Source organism: Eumetopias jubatus, unplaced genomic scaffold (genome assembly GCF_037043125.1).
Source record: "Eumetopias jubatus isolate StellerSeaLion01/CBP00866 unplaced genomic scaffold, mEumJub1_p1.0 scaffold_10, whole genome shotgun sequence".
Classification (NCBI taxonomy): domain Eukaryota; kingdom Metazoa; phylum Chordata; class Mammalia; order Carnivora; family Otariidae; genus Eumetopias; species Eumetopias jubatus.
Window position 1 is genome coordinate 68,496,102 of NW_028274816.1, and position 19,781 is coordinate 68,515,882.

General features: G+C 64.3%; 1 protein-coding gene across 3 annotated transcripts in view; it reads left to right on the plus strand.

The window, feature by feature from the left end:
• The window catches only part of RAI1 (retinoic acid induced 1), a 116,842-nt gene that overhangs the window by 90,036 nt on the left and 7,025 nt on the right, over positions 1-19,781 (plus strand). For all 3 annotated transcript variants that reach the window (XM_028089582.2, XM_028089585.2, XM_028089584.2), the window contains one exon: positions 12,863-18,395. In XM_028089582.2, the coding sequence (XP_027945383.1) occupies positions 12,879-18,395 (5,517 nt within the window). In that variant the 5' untranslated portion in view covers positions 12,863-12,878. The remainder of the gene's footprint in view (positions 1-12,862; positions 18,396-19,781) is intronic.

Below are 19,781 nucleotides of genomic sequence, written 5' to 3' on the forward strand. Positions count from 1 at the left end.
TGGACCTGGGCAGAGGGAACTCGGGGTGCGGGCCAGCAGGCCGAAAGGATTCTCTTCACCTTGGGAGAAACATAGTGCTGTTCAAAACGGCCAGCCACTGGCCTCGGACAGTTGCCCTCACCCTCCCTTCCTTTAAGCACCTCCACATTTCACAACTGTGTGGAAGAGAGGAAAATCAAGCAGGAGGAGGTGGCCTCTGAAAACCAAAGGCAAATATTTTCCGTCCTGAGGCAAGCAGGCCCAGGCCACCTCTGGCCCAGCCTCTGGGGCAGTGGCTGGTGGTTCACTTTCCCCACAGGTCAGTGCTTCTGGTCACCGGGCTACATGTCCGGGGGGCTGGCCAGGATTCCCCCACCCCACCCAGGGATTGCGGGGGGCAGCAGGCCATCCATCCAAGCTTTGCCCAGAAATGGAAGTTCCCTTTCTGGCAATGGGGGTGCAGCCAGGGCAGTGGGGGGCGGGAAACAGTGGTAACCAGGAGGACAGGGTCCCAGCCGTTCATCCATAGGGTAGCCCACTCCACACCCAGTCTTGGGCCAGAGATGCTTTTCATATCAAAATAGGAGCTGTTAGTGTGTTGTTGGGGGCAGGGGTACATGGTGTGTGAGATTTCTATTTGGGCTACAGACAAATACAGGAGGCCTAAGTGTGGACTCCAGGCTTCCCTTACAATAACTCTGCAGCCTCAGGAGCCAAACCCCCACCTGGGGTCCCTCAACAGGGGGCCCGGCGCGGCAGTGGGTAACTAGATCTGCCGGAGGAATTGGTTGCGAGGAGTTGGTGGTGGTGGGCACTGTGGCTTCTCTTTCCAGTTCCCCACCTCACCAACTCCTTGCGCTTTCTTTCTCCCAAGAAATCCAGTTTTCTGAAATTTCCGAAGGAGCAAATCAGGACCTCATTATCTTGCGCCCTCAAGCCCCTGGGCACCTCCCGGATACCCAGCTGTCAGGAAGCAAAGCTCAAGGCCCTACCCACAGCCCCAGGTGGGAGGCACTGGCAAAGGCCTCCAGAATGGTTTCTTCCGCGCTCTGGAGCTCAGTTTCCACCGCTGTGAATTGAGAGGTGACGTCACCTCCTAGAAGGGCAATTTGAGGGTTAGAAGTAAAATCTATCAAGGCACCTTGGCCGTAGGAGGGGGCCAGACAGCATGCTGTCTGACGCTGCTGCTGTTAAACCCCTTCTAATAGTCTGAGGTTACTGAGAACTTTCTAGATCTGAGGGTGGCCCCAGGCTCAGTATCTCGGCTGGCTGGGGGCGGGGGGGAGTCCCTGGAGAACCCCCACTCTGCCCTGCCAGGCCCTGCTCTCTCCTGCCTCCTGGACCTGCGTCACCTGCAGGGCCACCTGGGCCCCCCAGCTCCAGCTCCTGGCCCCAAGGTGTCATCAGATAAGCCTGGTGGCACCTGCTGTCCTCACATCTGTAGTCCACATGCATCTTCACACACACACACCCGCTCCAGCCTGCCAGGCTTACCATAATCCCAGCCAGAGGTGGCTCGCTTGGGGTGGGGGCCGGACCCTTCCCCCACCCTCCAGCTAAGCTGGGGAGAGAAATCCGGCTCAGATTCCCAGATACGCTGCGTTCTTTCCTGCCACTAAGCCAGGCAGCTCCTTGCCGCTGAAACGCCCTTCCCCCTCCTCAGCCCACCACTTCCTCCACAGTTTTCCCCTATATTTTGCAGCAGTCGTCTTTTACCCCACCTCATTCAGGAGGGGGGTCCTTAGGGGGCCCTGTGCCTGTGGGTCTCCAGGATTGGGCGTGAGCAGAGTCTGGAAAATGTCAAGTGAATGATCCAGTCAAAGGCTGGAGGGGGCTTCTGAGCTCAGCCAGCTCCTCCGCTGCCCCCTCCTTTGGGGGTAAGGACAGGCTGGGGTTTGGGTGGGTGGCCTTTTGGAAAGCAAGGTAATGGGAATGGACATGAACTTCCTGCTGCCTCATTCCCCTGAAGAAGGGGGGTGGGGGGGTCTGGGCTGCTGGGCGCCAAGGGGAAGGGAATGGGAGGGAGGGGCGAGGGGGACCCCTAAGGAGGCCAAGTCTGAGAGGAGGGAGACAAGGCTGGGGAAAGAGCCCCCGCCCCCCCCCCGTGCGCCTTTGGCACGGGCACGGGCGGGGTCCGCCTTGAAGTTGGTGTGCAAGCCCGCTGCTGTTTAAATGGTGTGTTTGTTTGGAGTGGCTCAGGGAGGAGGCCGAGATGGGGGAGGCAGCGCCCCACTTGGCGCCGCCGCTGCCGGAGGGTCGGTGTGTTAGAAGCTCCAGCTTTGTCGATGACTGAAGGGTGGGCGTTGAGGAGTGAAGGGCGAAAAGCAAAGGGGGGCTCGGCGCCCCGGCCTGGCCGCCCCCTGTTTTGCGGAGGGAGCGCCGGAGCCGCCTCTCGCAGTCACGGCGAGCAAGGAGGGAGGCGAGGGGACGAGAGCGCCGGGCTCCCCGCCCCCACCCCACCCGGTTCCAATATTTCGCAGAAAGGCACGCGGCTCCTAATCGGTCCTTTCCAGGCTGAGATTTAGCCGCGCGATGCCCGCGCAGGGGCGGGGGCCGCGGGCCGGGGGAGGCGCTCAGAGGCCGGAGCCGCCGAGCGAGGTGAGGAGCCCGCGTCCTCGGCTGGTGGAGCGGGCGGGCGGGCGCGCAAACCCGAGAGGCAGATATAGAAAGGGGGGCAGGTTAAAAATAACCCTCTCCGGCTGGGAAGCTCGCGCGCGCTCTCTCGCCTCGTTCGGTGCCAGAGGACTCCAGGGGAGGTGGCGTTGGGGAGGGCAGCGCGGGATTCCCCCTCCTCCGCGGGGCGGGGTGCCCGCCTGCGCGCCGCGGCTGCACGTGTGCGGGGCCGCGCGCCCGGGCCCCCTGCACCCGGCCGGGGTGGGGGGGGCGCCCCCTCCCCAGGCCGGGGCGCAGCTGGCAGCGGCCCCCGCCCGCAGCCCCGCGCGGCTGGAGGGAAGCGCTCCATTATTCATTATTTACGAGCGTTAATAGGTTTGAGGCACGGGGTGGGGGTGGGGTGGGGGCGACGGCGCCTTGGGGACCGCGGCTTTAGGGGAAGGGGTGGGCAGGGCGGGGGCGGGGCCGCGGGCAAGAGGTCTCCGCCTCGGCCCGGGCGTCCCGGGCGCACCTCCGCCCGCCGCCGGCTCGCAGCCGGGAGGGGGGGCCTGCGCCGGGCGCCGGGAGGGAAGTGCGGCCCTTTGATTGTGCCCCTCGGCCTCTGTCCTCCGCGTCCTCGCCCTTTCCGAGGCGCGGGGAGGGGGGCTGCAGGCCGTACGCCCCGCCCTGCGCGCCCCTGGCGGCCGCCGCCGCGGCCCCGACGCAGCCCGGGCCTCATTTATCATCATCTTTGGTCAAGTGGAGTGTGCAAGGAACAGCTGCTTCACTCGGCTGACTTCCGAGGGCGGATACAGCGGGAATCAGGGAGATGAATGATGGGGGCTGGGGGGGCAGAGCCCCCCGGGGTCCCAGTGCAGGCAGGAGGGAGGCGCGGAGCGTCCAGCGCCGCCTCCGCCTCGTGGCGAGTGCAGCGCCCCCTTCCTGTCTCTCCCGGCGCCTCCAATTACCGCGGCTCGCGGACGGGGGTGGGGGGAGGCGCCCCGGGAGGGGGCCGGGCGCGGAGAGGCACCGCTCGGCGGCAGAGGACGGGCGGGCGCGCTGCTGGCGGAGCCCGAGGTCGCCGTGACCTTGCTGGGGTCAGCGGGTTGGGCTGCGGCGGAGGCGGCGCGGCGTCTTTGGTGGCGCTTTCCGGATTGGCGCAGAGGCCGGGAAACCGGGCGGGGGCGAGCGGGGGTGTGAGGGGGGGAACACAAATAGAAGGTGAAATTTTACCTGCCCCTGAGGGAGTCCTGCGGATTTTCTCCCGGCAGCAGCCGGCGCTCTGCCTTTGTCTTACACGGCTGAAACATCTGTTGCAGAGGGGCGGCGAGGCCGCAAACAACCCCCACACACCCTGCGCGGCTCCCCCCCATCCCCAGCTCGGCCCTCGCCGGGCTCCCGGACTCGCGGCACCGCGTTAACCCTGCTCGCGCTGGGGCGCCCGCCCCGCAGCCCCCCTGCCGCAGTCGGCGCCTCCGCGTGGGGCTTCCAGCCCCCGGGCTCAGAATGGTTTCTCGCGGGGGTGCCCAGCGGCCCTCCCCCCACTTTCAGTGGCCGCGAGGTATCCATCAGGGGCGGGGGGGGCGGGGGCGGAAAGGGTTAATGGCCTAGTCGCAGACCCTAATTGTCAGACCTGGGCCCCGCTTCGTTTCAATTACCCTAAGTAGAGACTGAATGCGCAATTAACGAAGTCAGCTTGCCAACTGGAAAGCCGTCCCCGCTTTCACATTGAGCAGACTACTCCACCAGCTGACTTGGACTAAGCAATTTCCTCCTCTCTCCCTTTCTCTCTCTCTCTCTCTCTCTCCCTCCCTTTCTCCCGCTCTCTCTCCCTCCCTCCCTCCCCCAACCCCCCTCCCTCTTTTTCTCTCTCCTTAATAATAAAATTATACCAAGCAGTTTGCGGTGTGGCAGACGGCCAGAAAAGCGTTTCTTTAAACGCCGCCGTCTCACAATTAGGCAGCAAGAGGATTTGACACGCCGTGGCGGCCTGACAGGCGGCTTCCTCCCCTGGGGGCTGGGGGGGAGGGGGGCGCCAATTCCCTGGCTCCCCCAGGTGGAACGGGGCTGGGAGGGGCTGGCTTGCTGAGCCTCCCCGACTGTCAGGATGCTGCGCAGAGCGGGTGTCAAAGGCAGGGAAGGGAGGGGTTGTTCCCGCCCAGGCTGGGGAAGGGGGGGGACATTCCCTGGCCCCTCCGGCAAGCAGGGGTGTCGAACAGGAGGACCTTGACCCCTACCCCTTTGGGCTTGCAGCTCCGGGTTCATTTTCTGGTGGACCAAGGGGCCCAGAGCTGTAGAGGGATCTCAGCCCTGCTGGGCCTCCTGGACAAGTCCCTGTCCCTCTCTGGGCTTCTGTTAATCCCTCTGCAAAAGGAGGGGGAAGTTTGACCTAGAATATGCTCTATAGAAAGTGGCTTTTGGTGGCTCAGTGCTGCTAGCTGCTGGCCTTGTGGGCTGGAGGCAGGGGGAGAGGTAGGCAGCACCAGGTCAAAAACGAGCCAGAGACCCCTCTCCAGCCTGGGCCGCAGACCAGTGGTTTCCAAAGGCACAGAGGAGAGTGCCGGCCCCCCAGCAGCCATACGGGGCAGCTAACAAATCCGGGTGACTTTGCAGGATTGCCAGGGATTGGTGCCATGAGAACAGAGGACATCTGACCGACTGCAGTCGGGCCCCCTGAGGTGGGGGAGGGGAGATACGCCCCGCCCCCCCCTTGCTGTGTTCTCCCTCCAGCCTCATTCAGGCCGCTCCTTCCATCCGGTGAGCCCTTACCCTTCCTCACATAATTACGCCCTCCTGCCAGCCTGCCCTGACCACCTTCACTCCCCACCCCACAGCCTCCTGGGTGTCTTGTCAGCCTCAGGAGGGCAGGGGCCCTGCTGCATTTCCCTCTGTATCCTCAGCACCCAACTCCAGCCCACCCCACCCGACTGTAAGCTGAACAGAAATGGGCTTGCTGAGGGAGGGGCTGTGACCCAGGGGGTGTGGAGGACACAGGGGAAGCCTGTGGGCTTTCCTTCCTGATTGGCTACTGCACGTGTCCTGGCTGGTCTTCAGGCCCATCATCATCATCCCTTAGAGCTGTGGGTAGGTTAAATGATGCACCCAAGCCAGCGCTGAGCCCCTCAACCATCCCATCTGCTCAGCCATCCAAGCAATATTAATTGGCACCTGGTCGGGACAGTTTCTGCACTTAGGGCGTAGGAGCAAACAGGTGAAGAAGCCCCTGCCCTCATCAGGCTACATTCTGCCCAGGGAGGCACATGTAAAGCAGCTCATTATACCATTAATTATGTGATTACCACTGTGATAAGTGCCACCAAGGAGCCCTGCAGGGACCCAGCAAAGGGGGGGGGGGCGGACAGCAGGGCCTCATCTGGCGCCTGGGGTGGAATGCTCCGAAGGTTATTACCACCCCTGGGGGCCTCAGGCCTCCTGCCTCTGAGCCTTTGCGGCTCCCCCACCTGGCTGCACCTCTGAGCTTTACCTTCCCCGTGGGGCCCCAGCCGCTCAGGCCCTGCCTCCTCCAGTCGCTCCCACCCTGCGGCCCCACTCCACGCTTCCCTGGGTCGTGCTGGTCTCAGGACTTCTCCCAGGGCCCAGGGAAGGTTCTGGGTGCTCCCCTGTTCTCATTCCTTCACACTGAGCGCCTGCCTGTGCCTTGACCACCTGCTAGGTGCCCGAACTCTGTTCCCGCTAGCTCTGCCCTTGCAAAGTTCCGTGGCGCACCAGTTACATCAGCGTTTGACACCCGGGGGCTTGTGATGAGCTGCAGCCCACAGACGGGCCCTCTTCAACTCTGGGGTGTTAAAACTTTTTACTTGGTCGATAACATTTATTAAAACGAGAGACTTCCCTTTTTATTTAAAAAAAAAAAAAAGCTCCGAAGCTCTGGTGCTCTCCTTCCCAAAGCTCTGCTGGAGTTCAGTGAGGCGGCCCCTCACTTTATTTGGGACTGGGGACCCTCAGTGTGCCTCCATCCCCACCTGCTGGCTTCACTCAGGTGCATTACCTGCCAGGCCAGAAGGAGCTTGTTCTCTGTGGAATGAATGAGCGGTTGTGGCGATAAGCACTCCCCCCACCCCCACCCCCGCGCCCGCCCGCCCCGCCATGTCCACCCAGTTCTCTTCGCTGCAATCGACGGCTGGTTCTGGATATTTCCATAGGGTTAATGTGACACTGATACATTATTCTTTCAATACATATTTATTGTTCGGGGATATGGGGATAGAGCTGTGAACAAAACCGGCCAAAACGCCTGCTTGGGGAACTGTAGTTCTAAAGAGGAGAGACCAGCCGTAAAGCCAGCGGGCCACGTGGCTTAGGACAAGGAGGTGAGCACGTGATAGAAGTAGGAGAGGAGGCGTGCACGGGGTGCTCTTCCAAGCACAGTGGTCAGGGAGCGGTCCCTGGGAAGGTGACATGAGCAAAGTCCTGTTGGAGCCGAGGGAGTAAGGCGTGCAGAGATCAGAACAATCTTCCCAGCACAGGAAGCAGCCAGACAAGCCCCTAGCTGATGAAGCCACTTCCGCAGGGAAGTCAGGGTCCCTCGGGGCACGCGGGGTGGCCCTCAAGGACAGGCTGGGGTGAGAAGTTGGGCTCTCTCTCTCACCTTTGCCTGCCCTCAGAGCCAGCGGACACACAGATCCTGTCTGATCCACATTGCGCGGCGGCCCGCAGGGCCAGAAACATCTGGGGCTTTGGTGGGAAGGATCACAGAGCAGACCAGGAGCCCCTCCCCGCACCGTGGGTCCCCTCAGATGCCCACGGCAGCCTCTGAGCCAGCCCGTTGACTTGCTGGGACCTGGGGTCCCTGAATGTGTGGGCCACCAGACCCCAGCCCTCCTAGCTGATGACAACTCAGGAGTCAGGAACCCCCCGCCCCCCTTCTTATCCTCATTTTGACAGCAAGGGGGAGAGGTGGTGATATCTGTTTTGTTGAATGGTGAATAAAATGATCTAAAAACAATTACTGTCCACAAGAGACTGGTAAGTATGGAACTGATAATAGGTGAGTGTCCCCCCGCCCCGGGGGGTGGGGGGCTCTGGAATGCCAACAGCACCATTGCTGCTGAATCCCCTCTTGCTACCCCACAGCTACCCCAGCTGGTCACCTGGACTGCAGGCCCCTCCATCTTGGACGGCCCAGGTCTGGGGGCCCGTTGACCACCGCATCCCAGAAACCGCGCCGTGGGGCAGTGGGGTGTGGCTGCGGAGCGGGGCTCACCTTTAGAAGTCAGGCACCCAGGTGGAGATCTGGGTCCTGTTGTCTCTGGGCTGTGGGACTCGCGCAGGTTACTGCTCCTGGAAATGGCGTTGTGGCTTCCTTACTGGGCCTGGGGCTTCCAGAAACTAGCACAGTCCACGCTCCACACACCCTGTGACGCCCCAGGAGCGGGGCGTTAACATCAGCGTGTGACCCTGAGAACAGGATCTGCACGGGCCTTAGGGGGGTCTCTGGGGCCTCTGCAGCTGGGGCCTTGGAGGAGACAGCATCGGTGGGCTTGGAGGGGAGGCTTTCCAAATGTCTGGAGAGTCCAGAAGCTTCTGCTCCCCGTTCAGACTTCGTCCAAAGAGCCCCGAGATCCCGCCTCATCTGGGGTTCCTGTCCTCAGACACAGAGCCTGGCTGGGGGCCCGCCCCACATCTGGAGAGAGTGCAAGGCGGTCTTCCAGCATCTTGCCCTCCTCACCCCGTAGCTTGCCTCTGAGTATTCGGAACCCCCGGCCCCCGGGTCCTCCCATCCGAGCGAGGCCCTGCAGAGGCATATGCCGGGCTCCCGTGGGGTTCTCCCATGGAGCGTGCGTGGGTACCCGTGAATGAGGAGGGGTTCGCGTCAAGTGTGTTGGGGGTGCTGCCCACATGGAGTGGTCTTGAGAGGCCATCCTTTGAGGTGGGGGCTGCCTTGTTCTCTGGGATTCTTTATGCCCCAGGATTGCCCCCCTCTGCCCCAGCAGGGCTCTCCCCTCTAGCTCGGGTCCTTCCCTCCCCACTAGCCCCTAGGCCAAGGACCCTAACCCTTCCCTGGGGCCTGCAGGGACTGAGTTGTTTGTCTCGTGGACTGCTTGGAAGCTCATCCCTTCCCCTATTCAAGCCAGGCCGTTAGGATTCAAAGTAGACCCCACAGGACAGCAGGAAAGCTGGCTAGTGATTTATCATTTTAATCGAGGTTTCCTACTTAGTATTCATCACTCACCCCAGACGGATGGGGAGGTGCAGGGTGGTCCTACCTTCTTCACTCCTCGCTGGACACCCCCGGCCTCCCAAGCCTCCTGCTCCAGGGAACTTTCTCCTTCTTCCTAGTTCCCAGGCCTTGAGTGGGTTGGCTTTTTGCATTTTCCCCTGCAGCTACAAATCAGGAAACCGGGTCATAAAACAACCTTGGATAAGTGGGTAGGATGGAACCAGCAGTCTCACAGCCGCTGCTGGGGAACAGAAAGCTTCCTTCTCTCTTCCTCCCTCTCTCTTCCTCCGTCTCCCACCCTGCCCCTCTCCCGCCACCCCTCTCCCTCAGGAAAACCTCCAGCCACAGCCTCCCAGCTGGGCTCCACCAGGTCCCCTGTGGGAGCTGCAGCACCTCTGGCCCATGCTGTGCCCATTTCCCTGGCCCGGGGCACTGGAGGGGCTGTGGGCCCAGGGACAGCAGTTACGGGGTGACAGCAGGTGGCCAGTAACCAGCACTGCTCATGAGTGGACCTCCCTGAGGTGGGTCCGGCTCCCGGAATAAGGGGGGGGCGGTCCTGGCCTGGTCTTCAGGGCCTCAGAGGCTGCAGAGGGGCCCTCCGCCCTCCCCTTCCAGCACCTTCTTGCTGCCACGCCTTCCTGTAGGTGGGAGTTCTTGGTGTGGGGTCCAGGGAAGGGAACGTGCACCCTCGGTCTGGTCATCCAGCAAAAGGAACTTCACTGTGGGTGGGCTCAAAGGTCAGTCTCTTGCTCTCTGAACCTCACCTTTTTTCTCTGGAAGGGCAGAACAGTCAAAGTGTTAACCCAGCAAACCTGCACAAGAGTGAGCATTCCTGGCCAATGCCAAGGGTCCCCCCCACCCCCCACCCCGTCCTCCCCTGCTCCCTCGGTCCAGGGTCCTGGGAAGACTGCCTTCCAAGAGGTGTCATAAGGGACTTCTGTCCTAAGCATCGTATCTGGTGCCTAGAGGACGCTTAAGGCTGACTTCCTCCCTCCCCTCAGGAACTTCAGAGATCAGGCCTTGACCCAGTGTCCCCAAGACCCAGGTGGGGGAAGCAAGGAGGGGGGAGGCTAGACTGGACCCAAAGGAGCCCCACGAGGATGTGTTAGGGGGTGCCCTTCTCCCTCCAGCTGAACCCACTGAGGCCAGACCCCGGGTGTGTCCCTCTCTGCCAAAGGGGCCCTTCCTGCTGCCGCCCACCCTGCCTGGTGCCTGCCTCTCTCCCCCTCCTTGTCATGTCCTAGTGCTCTTGAAAAGTAATCATAATCATAATAATTAATAACAACAGAGCCTGTGGCAGGCCTGAGGCAGCTCTTAAAGAGGCAGAGCCCCATTTTCTCCTGGCTGAGCTGGCGGACCTTGAGCCCGACTTTGATGCCATGCCTTTGTTCCTGCAACCGTCCCTCTTGCCCCTCCCGCCGCCTGGGGTTGGAGGGTGGTGTTGGGGTGAGCATTTTTGCCTGCGTTCTCCATCAGGCACTGGGCTTCTCGTATTTTAATTGAACTGTCTTTTCTTAGAGATAGATGCTTTCACCGCATCCAGGGCTTGTGTGTATTGGGAAACCTGCCTTTAATACAGCTCGGCTAAATTAAAAGACACAGCAGCTGGACTGATTAAAGGTGGGGGGGGGCGGAGGACACTGGCCATAGCAGTCTCTCTTTTTAAGTAATGTTTCCGGTAATGCATTTTGGAGAATGTGAAGAAAAATAAAAAATAAAAAATAAAGCTGTAGAAATGTTAATGATATCCACAGGACACTCAGCAGGAAATGGGAGCGATCTGGGACTAATAAAAGATGAAATGTAATTTGTGCAGATATACGAGGCGCAGCTCAGCTCCTGTGCCTCCAGAGCAGGCCTGGGTTTGTGCATTCCGGGCTCATAAACACAGGCGGGGGGGGGGGGCGGAGGAGGAGCGCAGTGTCGTGTCCTCCGGAGCAGGGCCTCCTGGGCAGGGCCTGTTGCCGACCCCGCCTGCCAGCCAGTGACACCCTAATAAAAGTGACTTCCACTGCCAGCCGGGTTGTGCGCCTGCTCATTTCCTCTGCCCAAGGGTGGAAGGGGGACGGCCCCTAAGCCTTCTCCGCAGAGCTGAGGAGGCCCAGGGCTGCCTGCCTGGCTGACAGCCACCAGGCCAGAACCAAGTGCCGCCTCCAGCCGCTATGGTCCCGGTGCATCGCGGCAGGCACCTCCTGTGATGTTTGATCCAAGCCGCCAGGGATGGGACTGAAGTGGGTCAGAAGGGCGGGCACATTTCTCCTTGTTGGGGATGCCTGTGAAAAATCCGGGAGGAGGTGGGAGAGGAGGCCGCCGGGCTGTGTTCGTCACAGGGCCTGGTGGGCAGGGGCTCGCCCTGTGGGACGCCGATCCCATCGCTCACAGCAGCCCCGGGCAGGCGCATCTACCCCTGAGTCAGGGTCAGCTGACTGCCGAGCTCAGGGGAGGTGGGCCCTGGGCTGTGCTAACAGGGCTCCTGGGGGCTTCTGGCTGCCCCCGCTCCGCTGGATGGGGCCCCTCCCCTGGCCCCCTCCCTGATCAGCCCCAACATTGAGAAAGGCGTCTAAAGGGGATCTGGGCAGAGAATAGAGAGTGACTTGGACCTCCTGGGGGAGCTGCCCCCACCACATCTCTGTCCTTTCTCACGTCTGTGTGTGTCTCTCTCTCTTCTGTGCCTCTTTATTCCTTTCTGGTCCCTCCTATAACCCTGGAATCTTGTAGCCTTGAACCTCTTCTTCTTTCACCTTGGGAATGGCTGGGAACTGCACTGTCCCCCGGTGCCCTCCTGGGGGCCCGGGCCTTTCTTTCTGCCTCTTGCGCGCCCCCCCCCCCACCAGTGGCAGGGTTTTGGGTAAATCTTGATCCCCCGCCCCAGCCACGCCCCCCCCCCCCCCCCGCGGGCGTCTGGCTAACTGCCAGACTCCTCGATGGGATTTCTCCTGAGCCTGGAACGTTCCTTGCTCCTCCCCCTCCCTCCTTTGAGGGCTTCTGGGGTGACCTGGCCTCCAGTCAGGGAGACCTTTAGCCTGGACGCTGTTGTGTGAATCCAGTTGCTCTGCCCTGAAGGGCCCACCGCTTCTCCGGGGTCATTTCCTGATCCCAGATCCCGCGTTGGGGCTGGTTAGACCTCGCCAGGGGCCCGAGCCCCTGAAATCATAAACAGATGGGCTCTTGGCCTGGCGTGCCCCGGTGCTGACCCTGTGGAGATGGAGACGGGAGGGGCCGCCAGGGCTGCCTCACGCCCAGCTGTGGGGCGCTCCTCTGTGGCCAAGGGACTGCGGCTCTGTCCCCCATTAGCATGCACTCCCTCACTCTGGGCCACGTAATCTGTTTACGCACCTATGATATCAAAACCAGGAGGCAGGTGCCGCTGTCCTGCGTTACTGGGAGTCGGAGAAGGGGACGCTTTATGCCTAACGTGGCTCCACAGCCCCTAATCAACGTCTGCTAGGAGGAACAGACAGATTCCAGATGGCATGGCCGTGATGGAGGAGGTGCGCGCGCGCGTGTGCGCGTGCTTGCTTGGGTGTGTGTGTGTGTGTGTGTGTGTGTGTACATGCGCGCCCGCTCTCCGCAGGCCCTGGTGAGTGGCTCCTCTGGGCAGGGGCAGACCTTCCCCGGTCCCCGCATGGCTGGGTCCTGCTCGAACACTGCCGCACTGGGACCCAGCCGGCCCCCCGGGGACCGGAGAGCGGGAAGCGCTCTGCTAAATGGTTCTGCTGGCAGGGAAGCGCTGGGAGTGGGGGGTGGGGTGGAGGGGAGGAGCTGACCCTGAGCAGGGTGGGGTGCCCCCCGCGGGCGCGTGGGGCAGTGGGTCTGCGCCTCGCCTTGCAGCAGTGGTGGCCATCCCGGGCCAGACCCAGCGGGCCGCGGGGCCGATGTCGGGCTGGGAATTACAGAGCACACCCCCCTGACACAGAAGTTGTCAATATGTGCACAGCTGGTGGGGAGGCTCGGGCAAAGGGGAGACCATTAAGAGCTGCAGGGGAGAGGGGTGGGAGGCGGGCGGCTTTCCGAGGGGAGGGGAAATGGCCCGTCTGAATCCCTCTCCCTCTCCCTCTCCCTCTCCCCCTCCCCTCCCCGCCCTCCCTCTCTCCTTTTCTCTTTTCACAGATAACCAGCCCGAGTCATGCAGTCTTTTCGAGAAAGGTGTGGTTTCCATGGCAAACAACAGAACTACCAGCAGACCTCACAGGAGACATCGCGCCTGGAGAATTACAGGCAGCCGAACCAGGCCGGGCTGAGCTGCGACCGGCAGCGGCTGCTGGCCAAGGACTACTACAGCCCGCAGCCCTACCCGGCCTACGAGGGAGGCGCCAGCACGGCCGCCGGCCCGGCGCGGGGCGGCAAGGGCCTGGCCTCGCAGCAGTCCCTGCAGGGCAGGCCAGCCTTCTCAGGCTACAGCGTGCAGGACAGCAGCGCGTACCCCGGCCGCTACTCGGGCGAGGAGAGCCTGCAGGCCTGGGGGGCCCCCCAGCCGCCACCCCCGCAGCCACAGCCCCTGCCGGGGGGCGTGGGCAAATATGATGACAGCTTGATGAAAAAGGCGGCGGTACCCCCTGGCAGGCAGTACCCGGAGCAGGGCGCCCAGCTGCCCTTCCGGACTCACTCGCTGCACGTCCAGCAGCAGCTGCCGCAGCCCCAGCAGCCCCTGGCGTACCCCAAGCTGCAAAGGCAGAAGCTGCAGAACGACATGGCCTCGCCGCTGCCCTTCCCGCAGGGCAGCCACTTCCCCCAGCACTCCCAGTCTTTCCCCGCTTCCTCCAGCTACTCCTCCAGCGCCCAGGGCGCCCAGGGCGGCAGCGGCGGCGGCCAGGGCGCCCACTCCTATAAGAGTTGCACCGCGCCGTCCGCCCAGCCCCACGACCGGCCGCTAACGGCCAGCGCCACCCTGGCGCCGGGCCCGCGGGTCCAGAACCTTCACGCCTACCAGTCCGGCCGCCTCGGCTACGACCAGCAGAAGCAGCAGCAGGCGGCGCTTCAGAGCCGGCACCACGCGCAGGAGACCCTCCATTACCAAAACCTCGCCAAGTACCAGCACTACGGGCAGCAGGGCCCGGGCTACTGCCAGCCGGACGCGGCCGTCAGGACTCCGGAGCAGTACTACCAGACCTTCAGCCCCAGCTCCGGCCACTCGCCCGCGCGCTCCGTGGGCCGCTCGCCCTCCTACAGCTCCACCCCGTCGCCGCTGATGCCCAACCTAGAGAACTTCCCCTACAACCAGCAGCCACTCGGCGCCGGCGCCTTCCCCGCAGGCATCACGGACCACAGCCACTTCATGCCCCTGCTCAACCCCTCCCCGACTGATGCCGCCGGCTCGGTGGACAGCCAGGCGGGCAACGGCAAGCCGCCGCCGAAGGACAAGCTGCCTGAGAACCTGCTGTCGGACCTCAGCCTGCAGAGCCTCACAGCCCTGACGTCCCAGGTGGAGAACATCTCCAACACAGTGCAGCAGCTGCTACTGTCCAAGGCCGCCGTGCCGCAGAAGAAGGGCACCAAGAACCTGGCGTCCAGGACGCCGGAGCAGCACCGGAGTCAGCACTGCAGCCCCGAGGGCAGCGGCTACTCGGCCGAGGCGGCCGGCACGCCGCTGTCCGAGCCGCCGAGCAGCACGCCGCAGTCCACGCACGCCGAGCCGCCGGACGCCGACTACCTGAGCGGCTCCGAGGACCCGCTGGAGCGCAGCTTCCTCTACTGCAGCCAGGCTCGCGGCAGCCCCGCCAGGGTGCACGGCAACTCCAAGGCCAAGCCCGAGTCGGTGTCCACCTGCTCGGTGACCTCGCCCGACGACATGTCCACCAAGTCCGACGACTCCTTCCAGAGCCTGCACGGCAGCCTGCCACTCGACAGCTTCTCCAAGTTTGTGGCAGCCGAGCGGGACTGCCCGCGGCTCCTGCTCAGCGCCCTGGCGCAGGAGGACCTGGCCTCCGAGATCCTCGGGTTGCAGGAGGCCATCGGCGAGAAGGCCGAGAAGGCCTGGGCCGAGGCGCCTGGCCCGGCCAAGGACGCCAGCAAGCCTCCCTTCTCACTGGAGAACCACAGCGCCTGCCTGGACGCCGTGGCCAAGAACGCATGGCCGCGGCCGGGGGAGCCGGAGGCCCTGCCCGAGGCCCTGCAGCTCGACAAGGGTGGCGGTGCCAAGGACTTCAGCCCGGGGCTCTTCGAAGACCCTTCCGTGGGCTTTGCCGCCCCGGACCCCAAGAAGACGGCCGGTCCCCTCGCCTTTAGCCCCAAGACCACGCTCGGGGCCGCCACGCCGGACCCTGCCGCAGCAGCCTTTGACTGCTTCCCGGACACGACCAGCGCCAGCTCGGCGGATGGCGGCAACCCCTTCGCCTGGCCCGAGGAAAACCTGGGCGATGCTTGTCCCCGCTGGGGCCTGCACCCCGGCGAGCTCACCAAGGGCCTGGAGCAGGGCGGGAAGGCCTCCGACGGCGTGGGCAAGGAGAATGCCCACGAGGTTTCGGGCTGCCCGGGCTTCCAGGAGGGGGAGCCGCCCGGGGACAAGGCCGCCGGGCCTCGGGACTCGGCGCAGGAGGCGGCGGGCGGGGTGAAGGAGGAGGTGGGCGGGCTGCTGCAGTGCCCCGAGGTGGGCAAGGCCGACCGCTGGCTGGAGGACAGCCGGCACTGCTGCTCCGCCGCGGACTTCGGGGACCTGCCCCTGCTGCCACCGCCCGGCAGGAAAGAGGACCTGGAGGCAGAGGAGGAGTACTCCTCCCTGTGTGAGCTCCTGGGCAGCCCCGAGCAGAGGCCCGGCCTGCCGGACCCGCTGTCGCCGAAGGCCCCCCTGCTGTGCACCAAGGAGGAGGTGGAAGAGGTGCTGGACACCAAGACCGGCTGGGGCTCCCCGTGCCACCTGTCCGGCGATTCCGTCATCTTGCTGGGCCCCACCGTGGGCGCCGAGTCAAAGGTCCAGAGCTGGTTTGAGTCCTCCCTGTCCCACATGAAGCCGGGCGAAGGAGGCCCCGACGGGGTGCTGGCGCCCGGGGACTCTGCCACGCTGGCCCCAGATGCCTCCCTGGCGCAGAAGCCCAACAAGCCGGCCGTGCCCGAGGCGCCCATTGCTAAGAAGGAGCCCGTGCCACGCGGCAAAAGCTTACGGAGCCGGCGGGTGCACCGGGGGCTGCCGGAGGCTGAGGACTCCCCATGCCGGGCGCCCGTGCTGCCCAAGGACCTCTTGCTCCCCGAATCCTGCACGGGGCCCCCGCAGGGACAGATGGAAGGAGCGGGAGCCCCAGGCCGGGGGGCCTCAGAAGGGCTCCCCAGGATGTGCACGCGCTCCTTCACGGCCCTGAGCGAGCCCCGCACGCCTGGACCCCCAGGCCTGACCACCACCCCCGCGCCCCCGGACAAACTGGGGGGCAAGCAGCGAGCCGCCTTCAAGTCCGGCAAGCGGGTGGGCAAGCCGTCACCCAAGGCGGCCTCCAGCCCCAGTAACCCGGCCGCCCTGCCCGTGGCCTCGGACAGCAGCCCCATGGGCTCCAAGACCAAGGAGACAGACTCGCCCGGCACCCCGGGCAAGGACCAGCGCTCTATGATCCTGCGGTCCCGCACGAAAACCCAGGAGGCGTTCCACTCCAAGAGGCGGCGGCCCTCGGAGAGCCGCCTCCCCAACTGCCGTGCCGCCAAGAAGCTGCTGGCCAACAACCACCTGCCTGCCTCGTTCAAGGTCTCCGGCAGCCCCCAGAAGGAGGGCAGGGCCAGCCAGCGGGCCCGGGTCCCCAAGCCGGGCGCAGGCAGCAAGCTCTCTGACCGGCCCCTCCACGCGCTCAAGAGGAAGTCGGCCTTCCTGGCGCCCGTCCCCACCAAGAAGCGGAACCTGGTTCTACGGAGCAGCGCGGAGGATGTGAAGGAGGAGGGAGCCGAGGACCCCTCCACCCTCTTCAAGAGGGTGTCTTCGCCCAAGAAGGCCAAGCCCGCCAAGGGCAACAGCGGCGAGCCTGCCGTGAAGCCCCCGCCCCCAGAGACCCCCGACGCCTGCCTGAAGCTCGCCTCACGGGCGGCCTTCCAGGGGGCCATGAAGACCAAGGTGCTTCCACCCCGGAAAGGCAGGGGCCTGAAGCTGGAGGCCATCGTGCAGAAGATCACCTCGCCCAGCCTGAAGAAGTTTGCGTGCAAGGCGCCGGGGGCCCCTCCCGGTAACCCTCTGAGCCCCTCTCTCCCTGAGAAGGACCGTGGGCTCAAGAGTGCGGGCGGCAGCCCAGTTGGGGCAGGAGAAGGTCTCTTAAATGTGGGCCCCGGGCAGAAGCTCCCGGCAGCTCCGGGGGCCGACCCCTTATGCAGAAATCCGACCAACAGATCCTTAAAAGGCAAACTCCTAAACAGTAAGAAACTGTCCTCGACTGACTGTTTCAAAACTGAGGCCTTCACATCGCCCGAGGCCCTGCTGCCCGGGGAGACTGCCCTGGCACCTAAGAAGAGAAGCCGGAAAGGCAGGGCTGGAGCCCTCGGACTCCCCAGAGGTCCCCTGGAGAAGCGGCCCCATCTAGGCCCGGCTCTGCTCCTGACCCCCCGAGACAGGGCCAATGGCACTCAGGGGGGCGGTGAGGACAGCTCTGGTGGAGGAGGCAAGAAGCCAAAGACGGAGGAGCTGGGCCTGGCCTCCCAGTCCCCTGAGGGCCGGCCCTGCCAGGCCCAGACGAGGGCACAGAAGCAGCCGGGCCACACCAACTACAGCAGCTATTCCAAGCGAAAGCGCCTCACCCGGGGCCGGGCCAAGAACTCCACCTCCTCACCCTGTAAGGGGCGTGCCAAGCGGCGGCGGCAGCAGCAGGTGCTGCCCCTGGATCCCGCCGAGCCTGAAATCCGCCTCAAGTACATTTCCTCGTGCAAGCGGCTTCGGGCAGACAGCCGCACCCCGGCCTTCTCGCCCTTTGTGCGGGTGGAGAAGCGAGACGCGTTCACCACCATATGCACTGTGGTCAACTCCCCTGGGGAGGAGCCCAAGCCCCACAGGAAGCCTTCCTCCTCCGCCTCCTCTTCCTCGTCCTCATGCTCATTCTCCTTGGACGCGACCGGGGCCTCCTTGGCCACGCTCCCTGGAGGCTCTGTCCTGCAGCCACGGCCCTCCCTGCCCCTCTCCTCCACCATGCATCTGGGGCCCGTGGTCTCCAAGGCCCTGAGTACCTCTTGCCTTGTTTGCTGCCTCTGCCAAAACCCGGCCAACTTCAAGGACCTCGGGGACCTCTGTGGGCCCTACTACCCCGAACACTGCCTCCCCAAAAAGAAGCCAAAACTCAAGGAGAAGGTGCGGCCGGAGGGCACCTGCGAGGAGGTCTCGCTGCCCCTCGAGAGAACACTCAAAGACCTCGAGTGCGCAGCCGCTGTTGCCACTGGCAAGCCCCCGAGGCCCGAGGGCCCGGCCGACCCCGGCAAGCAGGGCTCGCTGCGCACCAGCGCCCGGGGCCTGTCCCGGCGGCTGCAGAGCTGTTACTGCTGTGACAGTCGGGGGGACGGTGGCGAGGAGGCGGCCCCGGCTGACAAGAGCCGCAAGCATGAGTGCAGCAAGGAGCCACCGGCCGAGCCTGGCGGGGACACCCAGGAACACTGGGTGCACGAGGCCTGCGCCGTGTGGACGGCCGGGGTCTACCTGGTAGCCGGGAAGCTCTTTGGGCTGCAGGAGGCCATGAAGGTGGCCGTGGACATGGTAAGAGGCCAGCCCGGCTGGGGCGGGGAGCCCGGGGTGCACAGGACGGGCAGGCGGGCAGGCCACCGGGAAGCCCCCCCCCACCCCATCTTTGCCGGCGCCATGGTTTGGGCCAAACCTGCCTGCCGTCACCAATTCCTCTCCGGGGAGTTTTGGGGTGGAGTTGAGGCCGAGGCAGGACACGCTCACCCACCCCGGTCCCCGACTTGCCCGGCCCAGCCCGGCACGCGGCACCTTCCTGCTCTTCCTGCTCCAGGTTCCCCCCCACCCCCCCCACCCCCCGTCCCGGCACCTACCTGTCCCCTTGGGCTCTGGGAAGGAGCCTCTCCACACATGGTGGGTCGGCACGTGTCCCCTCGGGCAGGGTGGTCTGGGGACCTCTCCGCAACGGTCATAACGTGCTCCTGGAGGACCTCCAGTCCCTGAGGTCTGTGAGCAGGAACTCAGGCTGCCTTCTCGGTTCAGATCGCAGCACGGCCCGTCCCTCCCCGTGGGACTCGGGGCCTGGGGCTTCGCCCCTCCGTACCCCCGCGTCCTCATGGCTGGCGTGGGCCACGCAGCAGGGCTGTGACGGCTGAGCGAGTCCGTGCCCGTGAAGCCGCCAGGCCTGTCTGAGCGCCCGCCGACGGCCCCCTGCGAGGACAAGGGACGTCGGCCGGGGACTCGGCTCACCAGCAGTGTTCCTACCACTCCAGCTACCAGGGCTTCCTGCTCCTCACGCTCCCTTCTGAGGGGTGCAGGAGGCCAGAGTGAGCAGGCAGCTAGACGGGGTGCCGGGGTCAGCAGTCTCTTCCCGGGGCCTGTGCTCTTGCCCGCCTCCCCCCGACACGCGCACACACGCGCTCACACACATGCACACACACGCACACACGCACACGGACAGCCACACCTGGGATGCAAACCTCCTGTGCCCAAGGGCCTCGGCCTCACCTGGGTTCCTGCACCCACCTTCCACTGCCGCGGGGCATGGTGGGAGACCTCTGCAGGCCCAGACATCCTGCCCAGGGGCCTGCAACCTGACTGAGGAAACCCCACCTCCAACAGGACACCTGCACTTTCCGTGCCCCTCCCTCCCTCCCTCCCTCTCTCTCTGTCTCTGTCTCTCTCTCTGTCACTGGCTCTTGGCTCCTTCCCAGCCATCCTGAAATAGGCTCAAGTCTCTTCCATCATTAAAAAGTAATACCCTCAGATCACCAATCCCTTCCTCTGACACCCACGCCCCACCAGGCCCCCCCCCCCCCATCCAGGCCTCCCCTGCCTCCACGGCTCTGGGCCAGGCTGTGCTGCTTCTCCATCCTTCTCTGAGCTGGGGCCCGATCCAGTCTTTTCCATGGTGGTGGGCTAATCAAACATGGGCTGAGCCTGTCCCGGGAGCTCTGGTCTCGC